At 36.0% G+C, this 24890-nt stretch overlaps 1 protein-coding gene across 1 annotated transcript in view; it reads left to right on the forward strand.

Annotated features, from left to right (window-relative positions):
- The first annotated feature begins 3 nt into the window (after window positions 1-3).
- LOC115416739 (serine/threonine-protein kinase N2-like) overlaps window positions 4-24890 on the forward strand; it is a 30235-nt gene continuing 5348 nt past the window's right edge. Inside the window, exons 1-16 of the mRNA XM_030130594.1 lie at window positions 4-1264; window positions 1496-1673; window positions 4105-4256; window positions 7681-7873; window positions 12309-12437; window positions 14548-14654; window positions 17168-17311; window positions 18568-18643; window positions 19340-19532; window positions 21208-21307; window positions 21628-21680; window positions 21768-21825; window positions 21914-22005; window positions 23279-23455; window positions 23894-23956; window positions 24043-24119. Of these exons, the coding sequence (XP_029986454.1) occupies window positions 1502-1673; window positions 4105-4256; window positions 7681-7873; window positions 12309-12437; window positions 14548-14654; window positions 17168-17311; window positions 18568-18643; window positions 19340-19532; window positions 21208-21307; window positions 21628-21680; window positions 21768-21825; window positions 21914-22005; window positions 23279-23455; window positions 23894-23956; window positions 24043-24119 (1786 nt within the window). The 5' untranslated portion in view covers window positions 4-1264; window positions 1496-1501. The remainder of the gene's footprint in view (window positions 1265-1495; window positions 1674-4104; window positions 4257-7680; window positions 7874-12308; window positions 12438-14547; window positions 14655-17167; window positions 17312-18567; window positions 18644-19339; window positions 19533-21207; window positions 21308-21627; window positions 21681-21767; window positions 21826-21913; window positions 22006-23278; window positions 23456-23893; window positions 23957-24042; window positions 24120-24890) is intronic.

Consider the following 24890-nt stretch of genomic DNA (forward strand, 5'->3'; position numbering starts at 1 on the left):
GCGGTTAAACATCATATTTTAGGTAAGAAAACAGCGCTTAAAAACACTTTATGCAGCCGTCGAAAACGTCTGAATTATTTACATAAACCTAATGACGAAATCCGCTCCAGACCTGTTATAGCCTGATTACTACGCTCCGATTGGCTGATTCACTAATGCCTCTTGCCTTAAAATCACACCTAAATTCAATAAATCCTCTCTCATTGCTTATATTATCCCCCTCAAGTGGTTTCAAATTAGTCGGGACTGACTGGGAATGCCTTTATTCATTTAACCTTCAGTTCAACCGGCTCGCAGTGTCGCACTTTGACACAGATGCTTCAGTCGGAGCCTCGTCCTGTTCTGGTGGTTTAAGCTAATTAGCATAACAGTCTGACCTGTGTGCAGTTTAGCTAACACTAACACATAAAAAGACACTTTATGCAGTCAGAAATTTAACATATAAGTCTAAAACCTTTATGATAGTTGGATGCTTCCCGAGAAAAGAAGACACTTCATCTACCTGTAAATCATAGTACTTGCATTAGTTGAATTTTCTCACAGTTATGTAATGATTTAAAAGGTGACAGGGCATGGGGCTGTCATGTCTCCTTGAATGCAGCCTGAATTCACAGTAAAACTCCATGATCCTTACACCAGCAGCTGCTCATATTATGTATCCCACCCCCTGTTAACAGCCATCAGTGTGGCTCTCAATGTCCCTCACACCCCCTTCTTGTCACAGCAGGTTAAACAAATCTCCTAAACACTGCAGGCTTGTTTCTGTCTTGTCCCGAAAGGAGCAGCAGTAGCAGCTCTGTGGTGTTTGTCTTTTGGTTGGTGACAGCAGGGGAACATGTGGTCATGAAACGGCCAATGCCGAGCCCAGAGCTGGTGATCAGCACTGTCAGAGCAGCAGTAGCAGCAGCAGCAGTGCTGGCAGCGGAGAGAAGAACTCTGCCTTCCCCCCTGCAGAAAGCTCAAAGACAAGGAGAGAGAGAGATTTGGTTACAAGAGCGGAGGATGAGGATGCAGCGGGAAGGGGACGTTGCAGAGGAGGCTGCAGGGAGGTGAAAACAAACAGGAGGACAGGCTGTGTGAGCCAGGTCTGAAGATGTAGGAGCTGCATCAGAGGAGCCCTCTGCACGCACATAACATCACAGGACTTGTTGTGTTTCAAGGATAGTGAAGGTGGAGAGGCGCAACCTGAGAAGTCCCCCCTCCACCTCCAAAGGGGATGACAAATTAGTCCTAATTCAGCCAGGAGCGAGAGCATCACCCTGAGGTTAGTGAAGTGCAAAGTCATACTGTTCTTGAACACGTTGTTCTGTTTCTTTGACACTTGTTTTTACTTGCTCTAGCAGCCCAGAGCTGTTATTGGTCATTTCCTCATGTATAGCCACTTGTTTTGAGTTTGTTGTTATTATTTGTTTATGTGTGTGAATGTGCTTCCATTTGACCTGTCAGTAGTGATGAAGTGCTGCTTGTTTTCTCTTGATGTGATGTTGTTATCCAGGATCAGATGTTGTCCACAGCTCAGCAGATGCTGCAGGATAGCCGCTCCAAGATTGAGCTGATCCGACTGCAGATTATCAAAGTCACCCAGGCTGGCAGCAGCAGTAGCAGCGGCGGCGGCGATGTTGGCAGTGTTGGTGGTGATGCTGGCGGAAATCCTGACAGCTCCACTCATGGAGGTCAGACACCTGGAGCCCCTCAGAGGGCCACGGGAAGAGGCACTAGATTCCAAGAGGAGCTGTTAAATGCACATTAAGCAAAATTTCTTTGAAAAATAATTGATATTGAGTGTCTGTGAGAGTAAATTACCTGGAAACAGGCATGAAATGCTCAATTAGAGTCATCAGAGAGAATCATCAAAACATCTCTGACACCATTTATTAGTTACAATCAGATTTATTAAACGCTGACAAATAAAGACTGGCTCATTGAACCAGAAATCTACCAAAAACAAAAAAGTAAAAACATTTTAGACTAATAATTGCAATTAAAAAAAAGACTCCTTGTGTATTTAACCTCCAAAGCTCAAGTCTGAGACTGATTTGAAGGGATCAGGCTGCAAATTGAGTTTTTAAACTGAGCATTTTGTTAATTACTTTGGTGAGTGACAAATTTGTATTAAATACTCTGTGTAATTGCTGCTGACATGCCGTTCACACCATTTTTCCACTTCTGCTCCTGATGGATTCCATCTATCAGCTCCTTTTGTTGTGACAGCACTAGTTTGTGTCTTGTTATCTTGTCGACACTAGTTTGTCTTGATATCTTGTCGACAAAGATGTAACACAACAGGACGTCTCTTTTTGTGAGTAAGATTTTCTTAACTTGTTTTTACTCTTTTTGAACTATTTTCAGTCTTCTTAAGTGTAATATTAAGAATTGTTTCTGCTTTTTGGACAGAGAACTTTCAAACAACAAAGATAAAAATAATTGTTATTGAAGATTTTATTTCTTAAGGATTGACTTAAACAACCAGTAGCATATGTTTGTACCAGATTTCCTCTAAACAGGTGAAGGTGTTACTGCTATAGAAACTAGAGCCGTTCCTTAATCTGTTCACACTGAGGAGTTTTACTGCACCAAAACTATTTCCTGCAAAACCAAACAAATAAGCCTGTGTTTTTGGCCTGAAAATGGTCACATCGACTGAGCAGCAGCAGCAGCAGCAGCTTTATTTCACGAATATCTGAACTGGTATCAAAACCCCAGATTGGTTGAACCATGCTTCCTGCCAACTGTCATCTTTGTGGGTGTTATTAGTATAATCCGGAAATAAAACCACTCTGGCAGCATTAATAGAGACAGAGAGTGAACGTGACGTTTCATTCTGAACCAGGTACAGATGTGTGTCTGTATATGAGTAACAACACAAACAGTAGCGCCTACAAATGGACTCCTGGCTCAAAAGCAAGAGTGTGAAATTGGAGTCGGTAATTCTCTACTTTGTTTCCTCAGCTCATATTTCCTTTCCCTGACCCCTGACCTCCTTTCCTCACAATTGATTCCTTATAACATTAACATCTGCAGCGACTCGTTGTCTTCTCTGCTGCTGCAGGCTGTTTAATACCCTTTGTGCTCGTACACCACTGTAAAAGTAGATAATAAATCCAGTTTTTCTCTGTTGCTCTGGCACGATTCTCGGCCGATGACGAGGCACTCTTCCACAGAAGCGTCTCGTTTTTTTTTTTTTTTTTTAAACAACTTGCAAATGTTTCAGAACATTTATGCAAGTAAGACAGTCAACAATTTGTGCAGTTAGCAGCTGATCAAAGCTAATTATTATGAGTTATGACAGTTATTATAGTTTAACATTTTTGCTAGTTTTTATTTGTAAGAATCTTTCATCATTATTATAGTATTGTTATGAATAATAATAGTAATAATACAGAGTAACTGTTTTTACCAATTTTAATTAAACTGCTGAACAAGAATAGCTCATCTTCAGTGGAATCATTCTTTGTGTGGATTAAGAAAACAACCAGTCTGTCTTTTTGCTGATATCCTTGTTCAGGAGCTTGGCTGTAACATTTATGCTTGTTTTATATTATTTGTAGAATACTCATGAAAATTAATGAGTAAAAATCTAGTTTTGTAAGGACTGAGGTGAGCCTTTAAATTAAACATTTAAAAAAGTTTTAGCCTGGATTTATGCAGAGTTAAGTGAATAAACTTTGTAATAGTATTGGTTTTCTGGCAGGAAATATGGTCAATGCATCTTTATTTTCTTGTTTGGGACATTTTTTTGACTAAGGTCTATTAACTCTAGGAAATAAAATATGATTATTAATGCTTGATCCAAACCAATGCATTGTACACCATTGTATTTCGAGCTAAGCTAAGCAACAGGTGAGTGTTTTTCCATCTGGTCATTTTTATCTAGTCTTTAAAGCCCCTCATACATTTCAGATAAGTGTCAGCTAAATGCCAGAGACATAAAAAAAATTGAACATTAAGACCTTTGCCTGGAGCACGGTGACATTTTACAGAAAGTGGGCTCGCTTCAGCTTTATAAATATTGATTGCAGGAATGAAAAGAGTTTCAACGGGGATGTATAGCTGTGCTGAGATGGGTTAAAGTGCTTTTACAACCTCTGTCTTCCTCCCTCTCAGGGTTCTGTCCACCTGCCGTCTGTCCGGCAGACGCCCGCTTGGCGGAGTTGAAACATTACATGCAGAGAGAGTCGGACGCGGTGGTGTTGGCCCGAGATGTGGTCAAGCAGCTGGAGGGAATCTCATCACTGGACCAGAAGGCACTGACTGAGGTCAAGTACAGTAAAATGACCAGTACTGTTCTATAGAAATAGTCTTGTTACAGTCAAATCAATATGTGTAGGTGTAATACCTCTGACGGCCACTAGATGCTGCTCCACAAACCCATGGAACTGAACTTCTTTCAAAAAAATACCAAGGTAGTATTTTTTTTCAGGACTCATTCTGGTCTCCATTGTTTTATTTAGACCAGGGGTGTCAAACATATGGTCCGGGGGCTAAAACCAGCCCACCAAAGGGTCCAATCTGGCCCTTGGGTTGATTTTGCAAAGTGTAAAAATTACAACGAGGATGTTAAAAATCAAGGGTATAGAACTCATTTTAGTTCAGGTTCCACATACAAACCAATATGGTCTCAAGTGGGTCAGACCAATAAAGTACTGTCATAATAACATACAAATTAGGACAAGTCCAAATTTTTCTTTGTTTTATTGTGAAAAATTGCAAAAGTAATATGGCATTATAGAAATGTTTACATTTACAAACTATCCTTTAAAAAAAAAAAAAAATCTGAATAGCGTATGAAAAACCTGACATTTCTTAAGGAAAGTGCAATTTTAACAAAGTTATTCCCGTGTACTTTTGGAGATCCACTGTGATGTGTGAGTTGTAATGCACGCGTGAAAATGTTCAGATGAGGCATAATATTGCTCTTACAAAATTTCACATTGTACACAGTTGCTCAGGTTATTCACATCTGTTTGTGAAAGGATAGTTTGTTATTATATAATGTAATTTTACTTTTTTGTACTAAAACAAAGATGCACATTTGTAGTTGACATTATTAATTGGTTTGTATGCTATTATTTTCCTGGTCCGGTCCGCTTGGGTTTTAATTGGTCTGTATGTGGAACCTGAACTAAAGTGAGTTTGACATCCCTGATTTAGACATCACTCTAATAAGTGATGAAATCCATCTGTAAATTTCTCAGAAGCTTTGACATCTGTCGTGTCAGGCATTGACTGACAGCTTACTCGCATACTGAGACTTATTTGAAATTTCACCCATTATAAGTAAATGGAGGAAAAAAAGAATTAAAAAATTAATAAAAAATTGAAACTTTCACCTACTTTTCCCAAAATGTAATCAGTTCTATTCTGGGTCACGGGCAATCTATGAACCCAATTTGGTATGAATTCAACCAATAGTTTTTCTGCTTGTGTTAACAAACAAACCAAAAACAATACCCCTTGTCTCCTCATTGGGGGGGCGGGGTAAAAAGCTGTATTTTATGAATGAAAATGGCTCAACATGTCATTTGTTGTCGTAAAACCATGTCAAGCCTTCACACCTTGATGCCAATGTTAACTCAACCATTTAGTACTCGTACGCTATAATATTTGATGTTAATGCAATCTAGTCAGACAATAAAACCAACAACACTGCACCAAAACTCTACGCTTTTACAGTAAAAGAATGGAACACCGCTCTAAAAACAAAGTCTTCTACTCTTTGAACTAACATGAAGACACTGAAGTCAGACAGTAACAGTGGACAATCGAGGCGAATGCAGTCTGTTCAAAGAGACTTCAGGGCTTCTGTTCCTGTGGGAAACGACTGAATGACGACAAAGTAACACAAGGAAAATGTCCTAAATATAACCCACTGTTAAAGTGACATTCATTTTTTTTAAGTGGGTCTTTTTAGGTGGAAAGTCAGTACAAAACCAAAAACCAAACCTTTCAGAGCTTCGTGCGATTCTGCAAAGGAGAGTTGAGACTCTGTGATTCTCTGTTTTCCTGATGTCCTTAAACTACACCTCCTCGTCACCTCCTCCTGCCCTGTAACTCCTGAACCTTTCTGACTTTTCAGAATCATGCTGCAGATGGAGATAGATTAAAAACCAGGATAATGTTACACTTTAAAACTGGCTGAGATAGAGTCAATTCTAATTAATGCTGAAGATTTTTCCTGAACGATCACTTCTGTCAATGTATCCTCATGTACTTACTTCCAATAATGTGCAATAACCCTGTATAAGGTGAATTATGTGCAATAAGTTCATGCAATAATCCTCTGATCTTGCAATAACAGTGAAATATTTGTTCAATATTTATTAAAACATAAATGGACTATTTTTATAGACTTGTTCATAAATATACATACTGGTAATATCGTGTCTATTCACATTTTATGTCTGTTTTTATTTTATTCTGCTTTTAGTTCTATTCTTATTTTACTTTATATTCTATTTTCATATTTGACTTTTTTATATTCACTCTATTTTTCTATTCTATTCTATTGTATTCTATTCTATTCTATTCTAGTCTAGTCTAGTCTAGTCTAAGATTTTGATCTACTACGCTACATTCTCACTGCAGGTCTTAATGTGTAATTCTGATGTTTTGCTGAAATCCAATTTTTTGTGTGGATGTTCACGTTAGTACAAATATAATTCAAATGTGACGCCATTAGACTCATGTGTGAGTCTACAGTCCTGAAACAATGCCACATTGTGTTTATGGAAGTAAATATGGATCTCCCCAGGTCCCGCCTCCTCCATCTGTCGCATTTCAATGAAGTAAAAAAGTCAGATGAATTGCGACATGACTGTTTAGACTGCAGTTGTATCTCAAAATATCAGATATGAATCTGATTTAGGACCACGTATGTAAATGGCCTGGGTCTGATTTTTAAAAAAAAGGATTTGTGCTGTTCAGATGGTTATAAAAAAAAAAAAAAAAGTTCCAGTGTCCCTGTTTGTCAGCGTCCTGTTCTATATGAATGAATACCAGTTGAATGTGTGAGGTTTTTGAGGTTCTGTTCTATGTTCCAGTCCTGTGGTCTGGATGCAGATCAGTCTAACTATAGAAGTAGGCGGGACTTTCACTGGAGGAGAACTCAACTCATCCAGTCATAGTCCATATATGACTTCTATCAGTGATCAATAGGAACTATATTGATATCTGGAACCATTTCCATGTAATAAACCATCAAACTATGGACCAGTAGAAGGAAAGACACATTTTTTACATTTCAAAAATTCGGCAAAAATTAAAAAACTAAATTTCTCAAAACTGGGAACAAAGTTTGTAGAGATTGTCCAAAATAAGATACATAAAAAAATTTGAAATAAATCCAACCAGTAGTTTCAGAGAAGATGCTTGAAGAAATTACTGACAAAGATGACAACAAAGACGACAAAGACTATAAAGATGACGATGATGAAGACTACACTGGACGCACGCTTTCACAATTACTCTTGGCCTGAGCTAAAAAAATCCGATATGGGTCACATGTGGAAAAGGCCACTTTGACCTGCAGTGTGTGTTGGTCTGACATTTAGAGCTGAACCTAACAGACATTTTCTCTAACAGTTAATCTGCTGATTGTGTAGAAATATCAGGAAAAAGCTCAAATGCCAACCCACAGTGAACCAAAGCTGCTGCTCATGTGTAACGTGGTGCTCCCTTCAGGCTCAGTCCCGGCTGCAGGAATCCTCCCAGAAGCTGGATCTTCTACGTCAGTCTCTGGAGAAATACCTGAAGGAGAAGAGTCAGCAGCCTGAGGAGCCTTCAGCTGAAGCCCCCTCCCCCCAGAAGCCCAGACCGGAGGGTCCCCTGTCCACGTCCACGTCCGTCCTCTCCATCAGACCGGCCTCCTTAACAGGTATGACTGCAGACTGGAGGTGTTTACTCTGTGTTTCACATTAACCCTTAGATGGACGAGTGTCTGGACCCTCCACTCTAACATAAATGGGTCAAAATGACCCCTGTTCAAATCAGTGTGTTTTTATGACACTTTTGTCATGTTAAAAATAATCATTTGTATTATATTTTGATCCACAAAAGAATGATTTCATGCTTGGGAAAAAAAAAAAAAAAAAAAAAAAAAAAAAAATATATATATATATATATATATATATATATATATATATATATGTCAGGGTAGAGACTGCGATCTGGTAGGATCGGCGATTCTACCAGTAGAGACTCCGATCAGAGTCTCTACCAGTAGAAACTCCAATCCGAACCCTAACCCTAACCCTAACCCTAACCCTTCTACTGGCAGGATCGGAGTTTCTACCAGTAGAGACTACGATCGGAGTCTCTACTGGTAGAATCGCCAATCCTACCAGATCACAGTCTCTACCCTTACATATATATATATATGTGTGTATATATATATATATATATATATATATATATATATATATATATATATATATATATATTTTTTTTTTTTTTTTTTAAACAATTAGAAAATGTTTAAATATTTTGAAAAGTCGAAAAGCAAATTATACTGTATATATGATATAATATGTAATACATAGTATTTAACAGTAAGAGAACAATGTTCACATCCATTAGTGAGTGAGTCCTTTGGTTTTTGCTGTAAATGAATCAAAGGTTCAGGTGTAATTCTGTTGTAAATGAATGTGGGTCATTTTGACCCAAATACAGAAGGTTGGGGTAGTAATACAAAAACTACAATTAGATCAAATCTAGATAAAATTTAAATGATATCATGTCACTGACATGTTTTATGAGGACTACCAGTAATATGAACTAATAACAACTTTTCATTACAAAGATATGACAATAACATAACCCCAGTGGGTCACTTTGGCCCACTTATTGTTTGCCTCATAGCATGATTACTTAACTCATACACAAATGGACACAAGTATGTGGACACGTTGAATTCAAGTGTTTGTTTTCTAACAGGGGTCTGGGATACAAAACAATAATGACTAATGTTAGAATATAGTTTTATATTTGGATAAATATCATTGCATTGGTTATCTTTGTGTTGTCTTGGTGTTATCTTTGTTTCCAAAATGACTCAGAGATGGTTTTTACTTAATTTCTCTCAACACTGATTTTTAAAATGTTTTTTATCCATGACTGATTTTAAATGTTCTACCTCTAAATTTATAAAATATTTTTCATGCTCTGACTGTGAATAATAATTTTCTATCACAATTAACCATCTACTTTTTTCACATCTCACTGAGGAAGAAAACTCTAACATTATAATGGTCCATATTGTGATGGTTTCTAACATGTAAATGGTTCCAGATATCAGTCTAGTTCCTATTGATCACTGATAAAAGTCATATATGGACTGTGATTGAATGAGTTGAGTTCTCCAGTGAAAGTCCCGCCCACTTCTATTGTTAGACTGATCTGCTTCCAGACCACAGGACTGGAACATAGAACATGAACCTGACAACCTCACACATTCACCTGGGGATTGATTCACATAGAACATGACACTGACGTACAGGGACACTGGAACTATTCTTTTGGTGGAACGTGCAGCTGTTCACAGACATGAACACAGTGTAGCATACGCTGACCTCTGGCTGAGGATAATCGGGACGTGTAATCTCCTGCTTTCGGACGGTTCAACTGTAAACCAGCGTCTGCCTTTTGATGATGTAACGAAGAGACAAATCCTGGAGTTGCTCCGTTGGCAGCGTATAATGAGAACGAGTGTCAGCGCTGTGAAATCTGCACCTCAGCTGAAGGAGAAGTGGATGTGAAAGCTTGGTGTGCAGCTTCAGACAGCTCTGATTAGAGGCTCCAGTCTGGGAAATTTATTCACTCGGGCAAATGAAAGGTTTTATTTTCAAGCACTGCCTTCACTGTGGTTTCCAGATTTGTAGAAAAGCACATTCTTACATGCTTTTAGGTTCAGCAAAGTGTTTAAAATCACAATCAGTTTGTGTTTGGCAAGTTTCACTGTCTTTTCAACAACATTTATCCTTAAAGCAAAGTGGAATGTGTGATTTGCTAAATTGTTTTTGCACGTGGTGACATGTTTCTTCTTCTAGATTTTAAGCAAAAGACTCCAAAATACAACATTGAAGTCACTTTCCCAACCAGAAAAGTGACTTTTTACAGCTGTTATCCATTCGACATAGATCATGGCTCTCAAACTCATTTTCTTTCAGGTTCCACATTCAGCCCGATTTGATCTCCAGTGGGCCACACCAGTAAAATAATAGCATAATAATCTATACATAATGACAACTCCAAATTTTTGTCTATGTTTTAGTGCAAAAAAAAAAAAACATTAAATGATGAAAATACTTACTTTTATGAACTATCCAAACAAAAAAGATGTGAATAACCTGAAAAAACTGAAACTTCTTAAGAAAAATAAGTGCAATTTTAACAATATTATCCCTCAACTTATCATTTATACATGTACATTATGGATCGGATCGACAAAGACACTAAACACTTAAAATTGTGTTTAATTTTCTTTAGACATTTCTGGTTGTTCATATTTGTTCAGGTTATTCACATTTTATTGTTACAGGATAGTTTGTAACTGTAAATTTTTTTATAATTTAATGTTATTTTTTGCACTAGCACAAAGACAGAAATTTGAAGTTATCATTATTTATAGACATAATGTAATTTTTTTTTTTTTTTTTTTACATCAAACTGAGAAGAAACTACAGTCATTATTTCCTGTAGGTTTTTCTGCTGTTATTATTTGACTGTAGATAATATTGGTCTGTATGTGGAACCTGAAGTAAAATGAGTTCAACAGCCTTGACTGGAATTTTTGCACTTTGCAAATTCATCCCATGGGCCGGATTGGAACCTTTGGCGGGACGCATTTGGCCCCCAGACCCCTGGTTTAACTACCTGTTTTGCTATGCATATGACAGTAAAAACTCTTGAACTTGAACTCTTTAGATGGTCTGTGTTAGATGTTAGAAATGATTTGTTAAAGGAGTGACACTTTGCTTTTTTTGAACGGAATTATGCATTTTCAAACATTTCCCTCTGGTCTGCATAAACTGTAAATGCTATGCTGGGGTTTGAAGTCTTTAGGTTGTAGAAATCCACTCAGTTTTTGCCGGAGTGAATATAAAGATAGTTTTGCAGCACCTGGAGGGTTCAAATTCAAACTGTATGAACTATTAGGGTCCAAATACACAAATAACTGAACCAAAGACTAATAAAAGTGGGTTTAGAGAAACATGAGCCCTTTAAAACCTAGTGTTTCCTTTTGTTTTGTATAGAAGAAACATCACCAACGACGAGGTTCAGTGACTTAGAAAGCAACACAATCTACTTTTGTTTGAGGATACTCAATTAAATTACTGTTGATAAGACAATGTAATTTGCTAAACACAAGCTGAACGTTGTTGAAATCAAAGTTCAAAGTGAAATTATGTAAATATGTGCCTTTGTACTTATCTGGACATGAATGCAGTACTTAAAAATAAAACTTTTGTTAAATTTTCCTTCATGAGTAACATTACAGACCAATAAGGTAAATCAGGTTATAGATACAAAGACAATACTGTCTGCAGGATGAAGTGTTTTGGGTTGTTTCATTGCCTCTGAGCCACTAAAGAAGAAACATGTTGCTCAGTGCTGCGTTTGTGATCGTTTTAACCCATAAAGACCGAAACATCCACTGTCGTCCAAAACCATCTACTGATCTAAACTGTTTAATACCTGTTGATCCACTAATCCTATCAATACATGGAAATAAATGAGGTGACATGCAGTTTGTCTTCTTTTCATGATCATCAGATATGACCCATTTGGACGTTCAGAGGCTACGTAGTTACTGTATAAACACCATCATCTACTACAACATTAATTCACTAGTAAAACCCATGGAGTTGGATCAATGACAGTGGATGGACACACTGGGTTTCTATTCAGTTATTCATATATTTCTTGAAAATGTCACTTTTTTCAGTTTTGTCTGTTTTGATATAATAACTCTAAACTTTAATCTGAGCTTTTATGGACATCTATATCATCAGTGAATTAAATATTGGAAAAGAAATGATTTTCACTGGAAAAAAAACGCAAACTACAGAGAACAGTATTATAATAAATGGTCATAAATCACAAAAAGTTAAATATAGAGAAAAAATTTTTGGAATTGCCACAAAAGTAGCACTGGGTCCTTATGGGTTAAGTTGACAGTGAAGCACTACAGGACAGACAAATAAATAAATCAGGTTACAGGTGATTAGTTTGAAAAACAGACTTCAGAATCCTAACAATTAAGTAAAGGGGAAATGCTTCAAGAATTTTAAGTATTGTTCATTATTTTTCAGGCAAACTTGAAGTCCGACTTCTGGGATGTGAGGATTTGCTGAAACCACTGACAAATTCAGGTCAGGAAACTCACCTGAATCCCACTGGAGATGGTTCACCTTCCACCGACAGGACAGACAGTCCCTCTGGTACGTCTGGGTTTTCAGTTTTAGGTGTTGTTTGAGTTCCAGCATTTTTTAAAGATTGTGGTCGACTCCAGAGGTCCGTCTGCAAAAAATTTTAAATTGTTTCAATGAAAAGCATCATTTTTATCATAAAACACTAAATGTGTTTATAAAATGAAGAAGTAATGTCACTGTTTTTCTTGATGCCATTATGGTTGAAGAGTTGTTATTGTGTTTTATTGTTAATTGTGGATCATGTATGTGTTTTATGTTGTTTGGACTTTGAATGGCTGCTACCTTGGCCAGGTCTCCCTTGCAAGAGATTCCTAATCTCAGTGGGACTTCCTGGTTAAATAAAGGTTAAAAAAAAATAAAAAATTTAGAAGAGCATTGAAAAATAGAAAAAGGTTCAAGTAGCTCTATGTGGTGTAATTATTCCAGCTCTGACCAGTAGGGGTCAGTCTGGTACCAGAACACACTTAAAACCAAAAGCAGCAATGAACCAACCCTATGTATCCACAGACTGTATTTATCACTGAAGCTCATTGGTTCCTCATGGTTACTTTATGTGCTGCATCAGCTGATAGTTTACATTTGATCTCTGTTAGTTTAACTCTGTTAGCTCTGTTTCTAGCCTGAAAACAGCCACAGTAAAACCACTGATCACCTCTGTTTTCTGTTCGGTTTGTGTCGTCAGTAACTGAACTAAAGATCTGTTTGAATCCGACAAACAAAGTCAGAACTGTCACAGTTTAGTCTGACCAGCAAAGATAAGAACATCCCATAATAACTTTATACCTTCAGAAGCCTCCGAATCAAATTCACTCATGTAGAAGAAACGCTGACATTTAACCATCAAACTCCATTCTATACATTTACAGCTGAGTCCAGTGGAGAAAACAACAACAGTACTTCTAGTTCTTATCACTGACTCACTTTCTTTGATTCTAAAAGTTGTTTCTTAATGGTTCTCATCCCATCTGGTCACTTTCTGATGCCCCGTGGTGTTAGATTTCCTCAGAGTGACTCCCTACTCCCTCTAGTGGTCACATTAATTCCCGTCACTGGAAATAAACTCACTTCATATCTCTACAAACCAAAACATTGGCATCTTTGGCAGAACTTCACAGATATTTATTCTAAACACTCTGATGGTAAAGACTAAGCTTTGGGCTAATCTCACAGGCTTTGAAGAGGATGGGAAAATCTAGTGTCCAACAGTTCATCTTGAATAAAAACCTATATTTACAGATTCATAGATACGTATTGTGTAACATGTATGAATATATTTTTCATTATAATACCGCAGTATTTCATGTCTTAGTTCTTTCTTTGGTTATACCACAGGTAACATTTATTTACGCACCTGCTTTGTTTTTGGTTCAGTCAGTGCTGTATTTTTTTGTCTTGTTTGTTTTACTTTTTGAGAATTTTTTGGTTTGCTTAAAAAACTGAGGTTTTAACCCTTTCATGCATGACTTATGAAAAACAGGCATCTAGATTTTTTTTTTTTTTAGATTGATTTTATGACTCAAAATTAGGCTAAAGTTGAATTGTATTTTGAATTTTTTAAAATATGCATTTTTATTAAGAAGATATTTAACCTCCGGAGACCTAGGAAAGTACAAGTTTGGTTTTTTTAAAATTAAATAGTTGCCTATATTTGAAACATTATGATGTAACAGTTTTTTTCAGATGTTTTTTTTTTTTTTTTTTTTTTATGGAAAGTCTTTTGCAGTGGACAGGTTTGTTTTGGGTTTTTTTTGTATAAAGCTGTGAAACTCTTGTTCACAAATGTGGACAGAAAATCAAACCACATGGGGGCAGTCTCTATAGATCCTAAGCAATACAATGAACAAAAAGATCATCTTAGTTTTAGAATGTGGACTGCTTTGTGATCTCATAAAGTTAACCTCCTAAGACCCAGCTATGGAGAATACTGCCTTTACAACCCTTTGGAAAGTGAGTTAAACTGTGTCGACAAACATGGACGTCATGCATGAAAGGGTTAAGAGTGAAAAAAGAAAAATAATCCAGAGTGTGACTGATCTGATGCCATCACAGAGGTGTCTGATGTGATTTAATTTTGTACGTTGTTGGTTTTCATTCAGTGTTTGTTTGCGTCCTGTTGCAGAGGTCAGCGCTGTCCTCCGTCTGGACAGCAGAGTGGTGGGGAGGACTCACTGGGCAGCCGTCGGAAAACTGACCTGGGATCAGACCTTCTGCATCCAGCTGGAGCGGGTGAGACCGGCTACACCAAACCTCCTTCTGAGTGTCTGTCCACATTAAACCAACTGAAATCACTCCTTTTCCAGTCGGGAAACGACCGAACTCTGCCTCATACATGTGTTTTAAAGCAGGGGGGGACAGTCACAACACCGCTTACATTTTCTTCAACTACCCCGAGACTTTTTACACCAAACAAATGCAAATTAAATTCCATAAACTCTCATCTTTCAGCATTTAAATGTGAAGAGAAGAACCGATCCTGTCTCTGATCCACACCTTGATATTATTCTGTATCAAAATAAGATGATTTATTTAGGAACACAGTCCTGTGGATCCTGAAAGAAACAGGATCATAGATGAAATGTCCTTCTTGGATATGAAGTGGACACCCAACAGCATAATCAACATTAACCTGCTGGTATCTGGGGGAGCATATTATGCACACTTTGTACTTCATGTTATTAAAGGTCATATTATTTTTCATAATTTGTTTTAGGTCAAAATTCAAAAGTTGTTGAATTTTGCATGATTTTTAAAATTCTAACCCATCCACTAAAATCCTTGTAAATAGGGTTAAATTCCTACACTAACACCCTTATACCAAGTGAGTACAAAATGCACACTGGCACATTTTAGCATTTAACATTTGACCTAGAACCAAAAATAATTACGTATGTGAACCAATGTTGTTGTTAATCATTGACATATGACAGGGTGAAAACAATTGAAAATTGGTAATCCAGTTTTTATTTTGTATAGTGTTTTTTTTTGTCCAAAAATATGATTTGTTTCCATTACAAACATGACATTTAAAGGGTTAAAAATATGACAATTAATGAGTATTTGCTATATTCATTTATGGCTCAAGTTGATGAAATACAAATAAATATTAAAAAGTTAAAAACAATTTGTATGAAAAATATTTTGACATTACTACGGTGTGTAAATAAATGCAATTAGATCAGATTGAAACATTTTACTGCTTTCCGTTTTTCCTTGAAATCAGTGCCCTGTTCTACTGAATCTCACAGAGACATGCAGACGTAATAAAGTTAAATAATCTCATTTCTTCTCATTAAATGAATGTCTTATCAGTTTTAGCATGTGGACACCCTGCTCTGTAGGTAATTGACACTAACCTGGTGAAAGGCCTTATCAGATCTGGTCCACTTGGGAAACCTTTAACAATCTGAGAGCTGAAATCGGACTGAAATCACTGAGCAGATGTACAGTTGTGGAAAAAATTATTAGACCACCCCTTGTTTCCTTCAGTTTCTTGTTCATTTTAATGCCTGGTCCAACTAAAGGTCCATTTGTTTGGACAAATATAATGATAACAACAAAAATAGCTCATAGTAGTTTAATTTAAGAGCTGATATCTATCCATTTAACATGTTTTCTTGATAAAAACCAAAATCACTTCAGTTCTTACATCAGTATGTATGTCATTGTACTGCCAAAAACAGTGCTTTTAGACATTGCATGCTTTCTTTTCTGTCTGTTTTAGTCACATGATACACACAGGAGTTAGCACTGGACTGCATAACCATTGTTTTTGATGACTTTTGATGGTCTAATAATTTTTTCCACGACTGTATGTAATGCAGTCCTTCAAACATGGAGCAACAGTAAAACTACATAGATAAAATACGATACTATAAGATGAATATGTAAATAATATTTACCTTTAATTCAAATTCTATATTTATATAAGTATTTACATAATACCAAATGTCTCATTTTCATTTTTCACTCGTTTGTTGTTTTTCTACCTATCCTTTCCTCTGCACTTGCTTGTTGTTTGTTGCTGCTGTTAACTGTGACATTTCTCCACAGTGGAATAAATAAAGTCTTATCTTATCTTATCTTATCTTATCTTATCTTATCTTATCTTATCTTATCTTATCTTATCTTATCTTATCAGAGCCAGTTCCTTTCAGTGGACAGCAGGGGGAGCTGTTGTACAGGGGGTTGTATCTACACTGGTGTTGTTGTTGTAGTTCTGTGTTTGACCAGCAGGTGGCCATAAAGTTCAGGTCAAAATCATCAATATCCTCCTGAGATCTAGGAAAGTAAAAGTTTTGGCTTTTTTACATTAAATAATTGTCTTGATTGGAAACACCATGATGCAACAGATTTTTTTAATACACGTTTATGGAATGTCCTTTGCAGTGGAGGGTATTTTTGTTCTGTTTTTAAAGTAAAGCTGTGAAACTCTTGTCCCCAACAGAGGACAAAAACACATTACTGGGTATCAAGAGGATATAACAGTAAAACATTGGCTGTTTTACCATTTTACTGGTGTTATTTGTGTCCTGCATTGATAGAGGTTTATGACATCTGTGAACAGGTGTGTATGAAACTGAAAACAGATGGAAGTGGCCACGTGACAGACTTAAAACAAGAAAGAAAAAAAAAGAGACTATGGTGATGGAATGAAATCTAACTTTTGAGATTCAAAGGCATTCATTAAAGGAACAGAAGCTGCCGTTTGTACTCACATGGTTTTGTTTTTCTGCTGACAGTCTCGAGAGCTGGAAGTGGCCGTTTTCTGTCGGGCTCAGAGCGCAATATGTGCGGTGAAGTTCCTGCGACTGGAGGAGATGATGGACAACCCGAACCTCAGTCAGGGTTTAAGTCTGGAACCACAGGGCCTCCTCTACGCCAAGGTACCTGGAGATTAGCATCGTTTAGAGCAGAGGCGTCAAATTTATTTTATTCAGATTCCACATTCAGCCCAGTTTGATCGAAAGTGGATCAGAACCAGTAAAATAATAACATAATAATCTAGAAATAACAATAACTCCAAATTTTCTCTTTGTTTTAGTGCAAAAAAATAACATTAAGTTATAAAAATATGTACATTTGCAAACTATCCAAATAAAACGTGTGAATAAACTGGAAAAAATTTAATTTCTTGAGAAAAATCAGTGCACTTTTAACAATATTATGCCTCAACATCAGATCTACAAAGGCATAAAACATTTAATAACAGGCAGAATATTGGTAAAACCGAACTTAATTTTCTTTAGACATTTCAGGTTGTTCATATTTTTTCAGGTTATTCACATTTTATTGTTCAAGGAGTGATATTGTGCTTTTTTAAATGGAATTCTTCATTTTCCCACATTTCCCTGTGGTCTCCATAAACTGTAAATGCTCTGCTTGGGTCTGAATTCTTCATTAATTCAACTCCATAGGTCCATCTTTAACCCTATAGGGTTAGGGTTACCTTATATGTGCAAATGTCATGACGTAACTTGTTATAAAACGTAACAAATTAAGCAGGAATTCAAACAGGTTGTAGAAATCCACTCAATTTTTGCCCAAATGAAGATAAAGATAGTTTTGCAGCAGCTGGAGGGTTCAAATTCAAACTGTATGAACTGTTAGGGTCCAAATACTCAAATAAATGAACCTCAAATAAATGAACCACAGACTAAGAAAAGTGGGTTTAGACAAATATGAGCTCTTTAAGGATAATTTATTTATGTCAATATTTTCTTAATTTAATGTCATTTTTTTGCACTAAAACAAAGAGAAAAATTTGGAGTTGTCATTATTAACAGGCATAATGTAAGATTATTTTCACATTCAACCAAGAAGAAAATTTTGTTTCATTATTTATAGGTTATTATGTTTTTATTTTAAATGAGATCACATTGGTCTGTATGTGGTACCTGAACTAAAACGAGTTCGACATCATTGATTTTTGCACTTTGTAAATTCATCCCGTGGACCAGATTGGACCCTTTGGCGGGCTGGTTTTGGCCCATGGGCCGCATGTTTGACACCCCTGGTTTAGAGTGAAAAGAGCCAATATGTATTGGTTTTTATATTTTCATATAATTATTCGTAAATACTACTACTACTACTAATAATAATGTTGTTGTGATGTTGATTTGTTCATAATCTGATTTTCCAGCTTCATTTCATGGACACTGTTGTCGAGCGGCAGCCAAAACTAAGACGTCAGAGATGCATCTTCACCAAAGAGAGAGGTACACGGCAGTTCTGTAGTTTGGAAATTTTGGAAAGTTTCTTATTTTTCCATTCTTTCAGTTTGGTTTTGGTTGTGAATGGTAGTGCTCCACCGAGGAGAAAAAATCAAATGTTAGAAGAATAAATGAATAATAATTTTGAGAAATAAAGTTGGAAAACGATCAATTTGAAATAGTAAATAAAACTCTTTTCATCAACTGGAAACAGAAGATGTCAAACTCAAAATGCTGCATTTATGTCAGCGGGGAATTTTGTAATATTAGACCTTTGTCAGACGTTGTCACTCGTGCAGTTTCTTCTTTATTTTCATGTCACCATCACTTGTTTTATCAAAATACCAGAATATTTTCATCCTCAGTGCGGTGCTGATACTCCTGTTTGTGCATAAGTAGTCTTATTTTTGCTTTTATTGATTGTTTTACTTGCCTTTTTATGTAGCTTTACTCTTAGTTTATGGTTTTCCAGGTATTATTAAGAAAACTAGAATTTACAGAAGCTGAAAACATCGAATATGATTTACACAGTAACTGATTTAACCAGCGACTGAGCTTCATTTTTGTTTATGTTGCACTCTAGCTTTAGCTTTCATGTTTTTCTGCTGCTAGTTTTACTTTTCATCTTTGAATAACCCTGTTGTACGCAGATTCACTCACATCGACCACTTGTACCGTCTGGTTTTGGTCGATTCGTTTCAGGGAAGAACTTCCTGCGAGCGGCTCAGATGAACATGAACTTTGCCACGTGGGGTCACCTGATGATGAGCATCCTGCCTCGTTACAGCTCCTTCAGCACCTTCAGCTCCTCCCTCTGCACCACCCCCGACCTGGTGACCAACAACTGCCCCCGACCCCCCGACAAGGAGCCTCAGACCCCGACGCCACTGCCAAGGTCTCACATAAACACCACGTTTATGTCTGGCATCAGTGAATCCTTCACTTTTAAACCAGGGGTGTCAAACATGCGGCTCGTGGGCCAAAACTTACCCACCAAAGGGTCCAATCTGGTCCACGGGATGAATTTACAAAGTGCAAAAATTACACTGAAGATATTAACAGTCAAAGGTGTCGAACTGGTTTTAATTCAGATTCCACATATAATAACATATATAATCTATAAATAATGACTCGAAATTTTACTTTGATTTAATGTGAAAAAAATATTACATTATGCCTGTAAATAATAACAACTCCAAATTTTTCTCTTTGCTTTATTGTGGAAAAATAACGTTAAATTCCAAAAATATCTACATTAACAAACTATCCTTTAACAAAAAAATGTGAATAACTTGAACAAATATGAACAACCTGAAATGTCTAAAGAAAATTAAGTGTAATTTTATCAATATTCTGCCTGTTACTAAATGATTTGTGTCTTTGTAATCTGTCATGCACATGTAGAAATTATAATTTGAGGCATAAATGACAGTTGCCGGAATATACACAAACTGTACACGTAACTAGAAGAACGTCAGATAAAAACTCAATAAAACCAACTGTCACAAAACACAACACAAGTCAGATAACCAGTGCTTAAACGGTTAAATCTGTAAACCAGTCTAACAGTCTGAGACCAGCATACGACAGGAATAATTAAATAAAACAGGCCAATGAAATGAACTCTGCAGTGCTAAGATAACAGTGCTAAGATAACAGCACAAAGCTAACACTAAGCAGATCCAGCAGTACAAGGATTATTTTACTGATAAAACTCACTGAACAAGACAAAGAAAAGCAAAAAATAAAGGAACATTATGAAGAGATGATGATGAACATTGTCTTATCTTTATTGTTTTTTCATCATAACCTGGTTTTATATGAATGAAGCCTTTATTATCGATGCTAATCTATTGGTTTGTGTCACATTGAAATGATTCCGACTGGAAACAAATGGACCAGGGTTTATCCCTCTAGTATCCTGTCCTTAGAGGTCCTTCTAATCACCAAAAGTGCATAATCAGTGTCAAAGTAATTTCAAAAATGTTTTCATACAGTCTGTTTTTAACTTTTTTTTTCTTTTAACAACTTTTTTGGTATTTCATTAACTTGAGCCATAAACAAAAATACCAAATACTCAATAACTATCATATTTTTAATCCTTTAAATGCCATGTTTTTAATGTAAACAAATATTCTACATAAATTGGATTATTTATTTTTTATTTTTTTCATCCTGTCAGGTCAGTGATTAACGCCAACATTGGTTCATATACAGTATTATTTTTTATGCTAGGTCAAATGTGAAATGCTAAAATATGTCAATGTGCATTTTGTACTCATTTGGTAGAAGGGTGTTAGTGTAGGAATTTAACATTGTTTATAACGTGATGATTTTAGTGGATGGGTCAGAATTTTAAAAAATCATGCAAAAATTAATAACTTTTGAATTCTGACCTAAAAGGAATTAAAAATAATATGACCTTTGTAGAACATGAAGTGCAAAGTGTTAATAAAATGCTCCTCTGGATACCAGAAGGTAAAACAGGTTAAACAAATATGAGTTTTTAGCCCGTAAACATTATAAATATAAAGGAAATAAAACTTACTGACAGAAGCTTGTTTTTGCAGTGATGCTCCAGTGATCAGACTCAGCATCACAGAAGATCCACCGCCTCCAACCGGCCTCAACAGGGAAACATCATCTGTGCCTGAACTGCAACAAAACATGGTGCATACGCCTATATTTACTGACAGGGATTTTAACACAAACACATGTCTAAATTCTTAAATGTTAAATTAATTATTCTTTAGGGGTGGATATTTACTTTAAGTTTGTTGGCACAAATGTATTAGAACTTGAATCATTACATGTAAAATACACAGAAGGATTCCTGTCCCATTCCATGTTGTATTATTAAATTACCAGAGTGACAAAATAACATTTAAGTAAAACACGGACAAACTCTTAAGATAAATGAGCTTTTCTTCTGATGGTAATTCACTTTTATGATACAAGTGTCTGAAAAGGTAAATCTGTTTCTGTTTCAGTCGTCCATGAACAGCACAGATGGAAGTGAGGATCAGCCTGTATCTGCTCTGAAGTACAAACCACTCCTCTCACACAAAATGTACACAATGAATCCAATGAAACACAGACTCCTGTTTCTAACTTTGGTCTTTTCTGTAAGGATGCAGATGGAAGACTTCAGATACATTTCAGTTCTGGGTAGAGGCCACTTTGGGAAGGTAACCGGTTTAGACTTTTCTTAAATTTTCTTGTGTTTTTTTGTCATCAGCGCTAGTTGTAAATGTTGTAAACGTGTTTTTCATGCAGGTCCTGCTGGCTGAGTTTAAGAAAACAGCAAAGCTTTATGCCATCAAAGCCTTGAAGAAGAGAGACATAGTGACTCGTGATGAAGTTGACAGGTCAGTCAACTTTTTAGAAAATTAAAAGTGGCTGCGAAAAACTATATAAATAAACAGTAAAAGCCTCCTTTGCCCTTAGATGCATAAGTGGGTCAAATTGTAATATCTTTGTAATGAAAAGTTGTTCTTATTTCATATTCCAGGTATTCCTCCAAAAACGTAATATTGATATAATTACATAAAAAGTTTTGACTTACCTTTTATAGATTTTATCTAATTGTAGTTTTTGTTTTACTACCCTAAGCTTTCATAGGTGGGTCCAAATGAGCCACATTCATTTACAATAGAATTACATCTGAACCTTTGATTCATTTACAGCAAAAACCAAAGGACTCACTCACTAAATGGATGCTGGCATTGTTCTATTGGTGTTATATAATATATATTACAGACGATGTATTTTGCTTTTCAAATTTTCAAAATAGTAAAAAAAAAAAAAAAAATCAAACATGAAGTCATTCTTTTATGGACTAAAATATAATACAAATGATTATTCTTAACATGACAAAACGACAAAAATGTCATAAAAACACACTGGTTTTAACCCAGGTCATTTTGACCCATTTATGGACCAGTGGAGGGTCCAGACCAGGGGTGGGCACCCTGTGGCTCTGGGACCACATGTGGCTCTTTAGCATCTCCCTATGGCTCCTCTGGTCTAAAAACATAAGCAACAATTTGAAATGAACTGAATCATTGAGTGAGTAATTACTTTTTAACATTGTTGTACGCCTAAATCTATTGTAACTTTGTCCATCTGCAAAAATGTACAGGCTTTACATGGAATAAATTCATTTTGACGGCATAAAAACCAAAATGGATTATTTTCTTGCCCAATTCAATACAAAGATGCTCAATTTGCATTTGTTCGTAGTTTGTAAGAAAGCCACTATACATGAAAGTTGAGCTTTTTCTTTGTTACACAACATAATTATGTTTTGGAAATAGTGTCCAGCATTTAAAAAAAAACTGTACAAATCTTGAATGCTTTCATTCTTGTCACTGTACAATTTCAAAAATGCACCAGACTTTGCATTATTGTTATGGAAATACAAAGTTAAATAGCAAACTATCGCGGCAGAGCAGCCACTTCATAGTAAAATGTAAATGGGTTAAAATATTTTTTTCATGGCTCCAGTCTGATTTCTTTCTTTTTTCGAGACAAAAATGGCTCTTTAGCTTGTAAACGTTGCTGACCCCTGGTCCAGACACTCGTACATTTAAGGGTTCATAAAACAGACACATGTATGAAGTCTATGTGTTCACTCTGCAGCCTCATGAGCGAGAAAAGGATCTTTGAGATGATCAACGCCTCCAGACATCCGTTCCTGGTCAACCTCCACGGCTGCTTCCAGACCAGCGACCACGTCTGCTTCGTCATGGAGTACTTACCGGGTGGAGACCTGATGATCCACATCCACAACGACGTCTTCACCGAGGCCCAGACCAGGTAAGACTCTAGGACGTGTTCTTCAAACTACCAATACAGCAACTGTGGACAGGAACCAAGATGTCGGAGTTAACACCCCTGAACATGGAAGAAACAGAGCAGAAGTAGATTAAACTTAAGGCTAACTGACTAGTTGATCAAAAAGAACTAGTTCAATAATCGATTGACCCTTCAGTATTCTGCCCACAGAGCTTCTTCTAACCACAAAAAGGGCATAATCTGTGCAGTGCCAAAATAATGTCAAATATTTTTTAGTTTGTTTTTACCTTCTTTTTTTTGTACTTGAGCCATAAACAAAAATACCAAATACTTACTGTCATATTTTTAACCCTTTAAATGCCATGTTTGTCATGTAAAAAAAAGCATATTTTTAATGCAGAAAATTTTTTTGTGTGGTTTTTCATTATTCCACATAAAATGTTTTTTTGTCATTTCTAGGTTTTATTCTGCTTGTGTCCTGCTGGGTTTAGAGTTCCTTCATCTGAATAAAATCATCTATCGGTAAGTTAGACTCAACGATGTCATGTGACTGAAAACTCAGCGCAGAATCCAGCGTAAAATATATAAAGTGTGTGTGTTTTACCCAGAGACCTGAAGCTGGACAACCTGCTGATGGATGCGGATGGATTCGTCAAAATCACAGACTTCGGACTTTGTAAAGAAGGTGAATCATGTCAGCATCTGATGAATATACAATGTTTTAACTCTGAATATTTCCCCTTAAGATGCCTCTGTTTAGTGCAGTAATAACAGTGGTGGGATGTAACTAAATACACTATATGGACAAAAGTATGCGTTGAATTCAGGTGTTTCTTTTCTAACAGGGGTCTGGGATACAAAACAATAATGACTAATGTCAGGATATAGTTTTATATTATGGGATAAATATCAGTGCATTGGGTAGTTTGGTTTAAATTGTTATCTTTGCTTCCAAAATGACTCAGAGATGGTTTGGATTTAATTTCTCTCAACACTGATTGTTTTTTTTCTTATCCATGACTATGACTTTAGATGTTCTTCCTCTAAATTTCTAAAATATTTTTTCCTGCTCTGACTGCAAATAATAATTTTCTACCACAACTAACCACCTACTTAATTAATTTCTCAAGTATCAAAATTTCTAAAAAAAAATATTTATAAACATCAATATATCTTTTGAACAAAATAATCAACAAAATGAATATAAATTACTAAAAATAATCAGTAAATTGAATAAAATAATCAAGAAAATGAGCAAAATTGAACAAAATAATCAACAAAGTTAGCAAAAATAACAAAATAATCAACAAAATTAGCAAAAAAACCCAAAAAAATCCACAAATTGAATTAAAAAAAAAAAAAAAAAAAAATAGCAAAAATGAACCAAATAGTCAATAAATTGAACAAAAATGACCAAAATATAACAAATATAGTTGATAAACTATATTGACATAAG

The sequence above is a fragment of the Sphaeramia orbicularis genome, unplaced genomic scaffold, assembly GCF_902148855.1.
Source record: "Sphaeramia orbicularis unplaced genomic scaffold, fSphaOr1.1, whole genome shotgun sequence".
In the NCBI taxonomy this organism is placed as follows: Eukaryota; Metazoa; Chordata; class Actinopteri; order Kurtiformes; family Apogonidae; genus Sphaeramia; species Sphaeramia orbicularis.